Below are 3,990 nucleotides of genomic sequence, written 5' to 3'. Positions count from 1 at the left end.
GACGAAGATGAGCGCAGGGGCTGTGTCCTGATTCAGCATCTCGCCGAGAAGGCGAGCAAGCAAAATGCCTTGACAAGCCTCTATAGCTACCGCGATGTACTCCGCCTCGCACGAAGATACGGCGACAACCTTCTGCCTCACCGATTGCCAGCTGACGGGACTATTCCCAAGAAGGAATAGTATGCCCGAGGTGCTCTTCCGGGAGTCCACGTCACCAGCGTGGTCGGAGTCGCTGTACCCGACCAAGGTCTCGCCGTTGCCACGACGATACATGCATCCATGCGTGAGCGTACCCGTGATCTAACAGAGCAGGTGCTTGATGGCAGCGAGGTGATTGCTTGCCGGGGCTTCCATAAACCTACTCAGGTATCCGACAACGAACGTGATGTCCGGTCGGGTGTGCACGAGGCATCTGAGACTCCCGATGATGCTACGGTAGAGTGTAGCATCCACCGCCTTCTCGGGGCTCTCCTTGCTGAGCTTCAGTCGTGCCTCCATTGGAGCGTGCACGGCATGGCAGTCCTTCATGCCTGCTCGCTCGAGCATCTTGGTGGCATAGTCCGTCTGTGTGATCGTGATGCGACCACCCTCCTGGTTCACCTCCAGCCCGAGGTAGTACCGGAGTAGCCCGAGGTCGCTCATGCTGAAGAGACGATGCATCTCTCCCTTGAAGCGTTGAACCTCTTCAGGTTCTGCCCCGGCGATGACCAGGTCATCGATGTAGATGCCGACGATGAGCAGCGTGTTCGCGGTGCCACGCGAGTACACACCGTGCTCAGAAGCGCTGCGTGAGAACCCAAGAGATGCGAGGCTTGCATCGAGCTTGGCGTTCCACGCCCTTGGGGCTTGCCGGAGACCATACAGGGCCTTGTGTAGTCGATACACGCCCTGCTCGTGGCCCTTGGCAACGAACCGGGTGGCTGGGAGACGTACACCTCCTCATTAAGGTCGCCGTTGAGAAACGCCGACTGGACGTCCATGTGGTGTACCTCCCACCCGCGGTGAGCAGCCACGGCAAGGATGAGCCGCACAGACTCCAGCCTTGCCACCGGAGCGAAGACTTCCTCGAAGTCCACTCCTTCACGCTGCACGTAGCCCTTGGCGACGAGGCGCTCCTTGTGCTTGACAATGGCGCCGTGCTCGTCCTTCTTCACCTTGAACACCCACTTGAGCTCGATGGCTCGGTGCCCAACAGGCAGTGTAGTGAGTGTCCAAGTGGCGTTGTTGTTGATCGACGCCAGCTCGTCCAGCATTGCATGGCGCCAGCAGTCCTCTTGCTCGGCCTCCGCGAATGTGGTCGGCTCCTCGCCGGCCATCAGATGCAAGACGTCGTCGTCATCAACGTCCTCTTCCTCGGGCTGTTGCGGTGTTGCCGCAGCCTCGCCGAGGAGATCCCCCATGCGCCGAAACCTGTGGGGGGCGCCAACGCTGTCGTCGACGTCGAACAGCTCCGACCTCGCCGTTGGCGGGGTTGCGAACTGCCTCCCGGGACCCACCTTGCTTGACGTCGGGGTGTCCGGGGACACCGTACTCGGGGACAGTGTTCTCGGGGTTGCGCTTCCCGGATCCACACTTCCTGGGCTTCCCGGGGTGGAACTTCCCGGGCTCTTGCTTCCCGGGGTCCTAGAGTACATAGGGTACTCCACGGTGAAGTAGCTGCTTTCTGGGGCCTCCCCCGACGCCTCCCAAGTCCATTGCGCATCTTTGTCGAAGATGACGTCGCGCGAGACATGCACACGCTTTGGAACGGGGTCATACATCTTGTACATCTTGTACGCTTTGAGACATGCACACGCTTTGAGACGGGGTCGTACATCTTGTACATCTTGTACGCTTTGAGACGGTGAAGACGACAGTTCCGCGCCCGTGGATCTCCACCACGGATCCGTCCGTGAACCGCACCTTCCCGGTGATTGAGCGGTCCAGCTCCGCGAACACGTCGACCGAACCAGTCATGTGGTTCGTGGCGCCGGTGTCGAGGAACCAACCCTCACTTTGCTTGCCGCCTGCAAGCGTGGGTGTGGTCACGGATCTCTCCTCGTTGAGGAAGACATAGCCACACGCACATGCCGTGGTCAGGGAGCCATCTCCCTTCAACACAGTGGACCCCGAACACTTTGTTGTCGGGGTGTGGCTGACCTGAGTCTCCGTGCACTCCTGCACGGAGTCGATGGTTGCCAGCATCATGGTCGGAGCATGGTCCGCCATATGCGTTGTTGCCGCGCCAACTTGCGCGACCTCGTCGGGTCCCGAGTTCGGGGACGCCGTCGCTGGGGTGTGGCTCCCCCACACCCGAGCCTTCATCGCCTCCCAGTCGACAGGCCCCGAGAACGTCGTTGTCGAGGTGTGGCCTATCACTGGAGTGATGGTTCCCGTGGACGGGTTTCCGTGCCTCCTGCACAGAATGAGTGGTTGTCGGAGCCATGGTCGCGAGAGACACTGTGCTCTCTTGCACGGGCTCGACTCTTGCCAGCATCATTGCTGGCCCGCCGTCCACATCAGCTTGGACGAGGTTTGTCGTTGTCGCGGCTGCCTCGTCGGCTTTCCTCCTACGGCAATCCCAGATCCAGTGACCCGGCATGTTGCAGTAGCGGCACTTGCCACCGTTGCCAGCGCCTCGCCTTGCCTGGCTTGGCTTGCGACCGCGGTTGCCGCCGCCGCTCTGGGTGCGGCCTCCACCTCTGCCGCGACCTCTGCTTCCCGTGGGGGCGCCTCCCCCACTGCCGGAAGAGCCATCGCGGCCGCGCTGCTGAAGCTGCGCGTCCCACTGCTCCCCGGTGAGCAGTAGTTCGCCGCCAGCATGGTTGTCGGCTTCGTCGCCGCGCTCCTCGACGACCTTCAGCCGCCCTACCAGCTCCTCTATCGTCATGGTGGAGAGATCCACCAAGCTCTCGATTGACCAGGCCAGTTGCTTGTATTGCCTGGAGACGACGCGGAGAAACTTGAGAATCACCATCTTGTTGTCGATGGGATCTCCGAGCGTTGCGAGCTCGTTGACGAGACCTTGCAGCCGCAAGGCGAAGTCGTCGACTTGTTCACCGGCCTTAAACCGGATCTCCTCGTACTGGAGGCGCAAGGTCTGGGCCTTCGACTCCCGTACGCGCTCCACGCCGATGCGCAGAGTCTTGATGGTGTCCCATGCTTCCTTGGCCGTCTCCTTGGCGCCAAGGGTGAGCACCATCTCCTCTGGGACAGAGCGCAAGATCGCCTCCATCGCCATCCGGTCCTCCTCATACTCGACATCGCCGGTTTCCACCGCTTTTCACATATGCCGAGCCTCCATGATGACTTTTATCATGACCGACCAACTGGGGTAGTTGGTCCGCGTGAGGAGAGGGAAGGAGGTGCTGGATATGCCCACGTCACGGACGGAGCGTGGTGCACCCAGCTCACCTCCCGGCCTGCTTCGCAGCGAGCGCGTCCGCCGCACGGGTGTCCTCAGCCGAGCTATGCTCGGCGGTCTTGGAGCCGTCGCCGGCGACGCCTTCCTTCGGCATATGCTTCGGCATAACGTAAGGCTCTGATGCCAATTGTTAGCCCGAACTATGTACAGAGTAGCTGGCTACTCAGGATCAGACGAAGTCGAGGATGAGATGAACTACACAGGGCAGCGGCTGTGTGGTACTAGCCTACTACTACTTGCACTCAAGTATACTACCGAAGCAACAAGCAGAATGGCAAAGCACACTTGCAAGTGCTGCTTACACACACGCACACATATGTAGTAGTACTACACTTGAGACTTGGCTGGATAGAAATGAAATGGCCTTACTTACAACGATGGGCATCGGCCCTATATATAGTGTAATGAACCGACTATACTACGCATAGGCTGACGTCAAACAAGTGAACTACGTCACTGCTGACCTCTTACTACTTAGCTACTAAGGCACGCCTGCTGCTCTTGCTAGTAAAAGATTTTACTTGCTGCCGTGCCGACATGCAGCCATGCATGCATCTGAGACGTAAATGCTGCTGCTGCCGTTGTGT

The 3,990-nt window shown here is 59.7% G+C and overlaps 1 protein-coding gene across 1 annotated transcript; it reads right to left on the bottom strand.

Moving 5' to 3' along the window:
- Positions 1-300: 300 nt before the first annotated feature.
- Positions 301-3,220, bottom strand: LOC147974290 (uncharacterized). The gene is made up of 4 exons (XM_087519992.1): positions 2,439-3,220; positions 1,824-2,395; positions 914-1,777; positions 301-845 (listed from the first exon to the last, which is right to left on the bottom strand). Exons 1-4 carry the CDS (start codon positions 3,218-3,220, stop codon positions 301-303), a joined length of 2,763 nt encoding a protein of 920 aa, XP_087376118.1.
- Between the last annotated feature and the right edge of the window lie 770 nt (positions 3,221-3,990).

Source organism: Triticum urartu, chromosome 4A (genome assembly GCF_056163025.1).
Source record: "Triticum urartu cultivar PI428250 chromosome 4A, HENAU_Tu73, whole genome shotgun sequence".
Taxonomy (NCBI): Eukaryota; Viridiplantae; Streptophyta; class Magnoliopsida; order Poales; family Poaceae; genus Triticum; species Triticum urartu.
Note: the sequence above shows the minus strand (reverse complement) of the source record. Positions and strands in the feature narration are given on the sequence as shown.

What these genes read in the sequence shown, in the direction of transcription:
- LOC147974290 (XM_087519992.1), bottom strand. Translation starts at nt 3,220, where the DNA reads ATGGCGATGGAGGCGATCTTGCGCTCTGTCCCAGAGGAGATGGTGCTC. An exon ending in CGTCTCAAAGCGTACAAGAT is followed by an intron (nt 1,778 to 1,823) that starts GTACAAGATGTA and finishes CATGTCTCAAAG; the next exon opens with CGTACAAGATGTACAAGATG. An exon ending in GTACGTCTCCCAGCCACCCG is followed by an intron (nt 846 to 913) that starts GTTCGTTGCCAA and finishes GTCTCCGGCAAG; the next exon opens with CCCCAAGGGCGTGGAACGCC.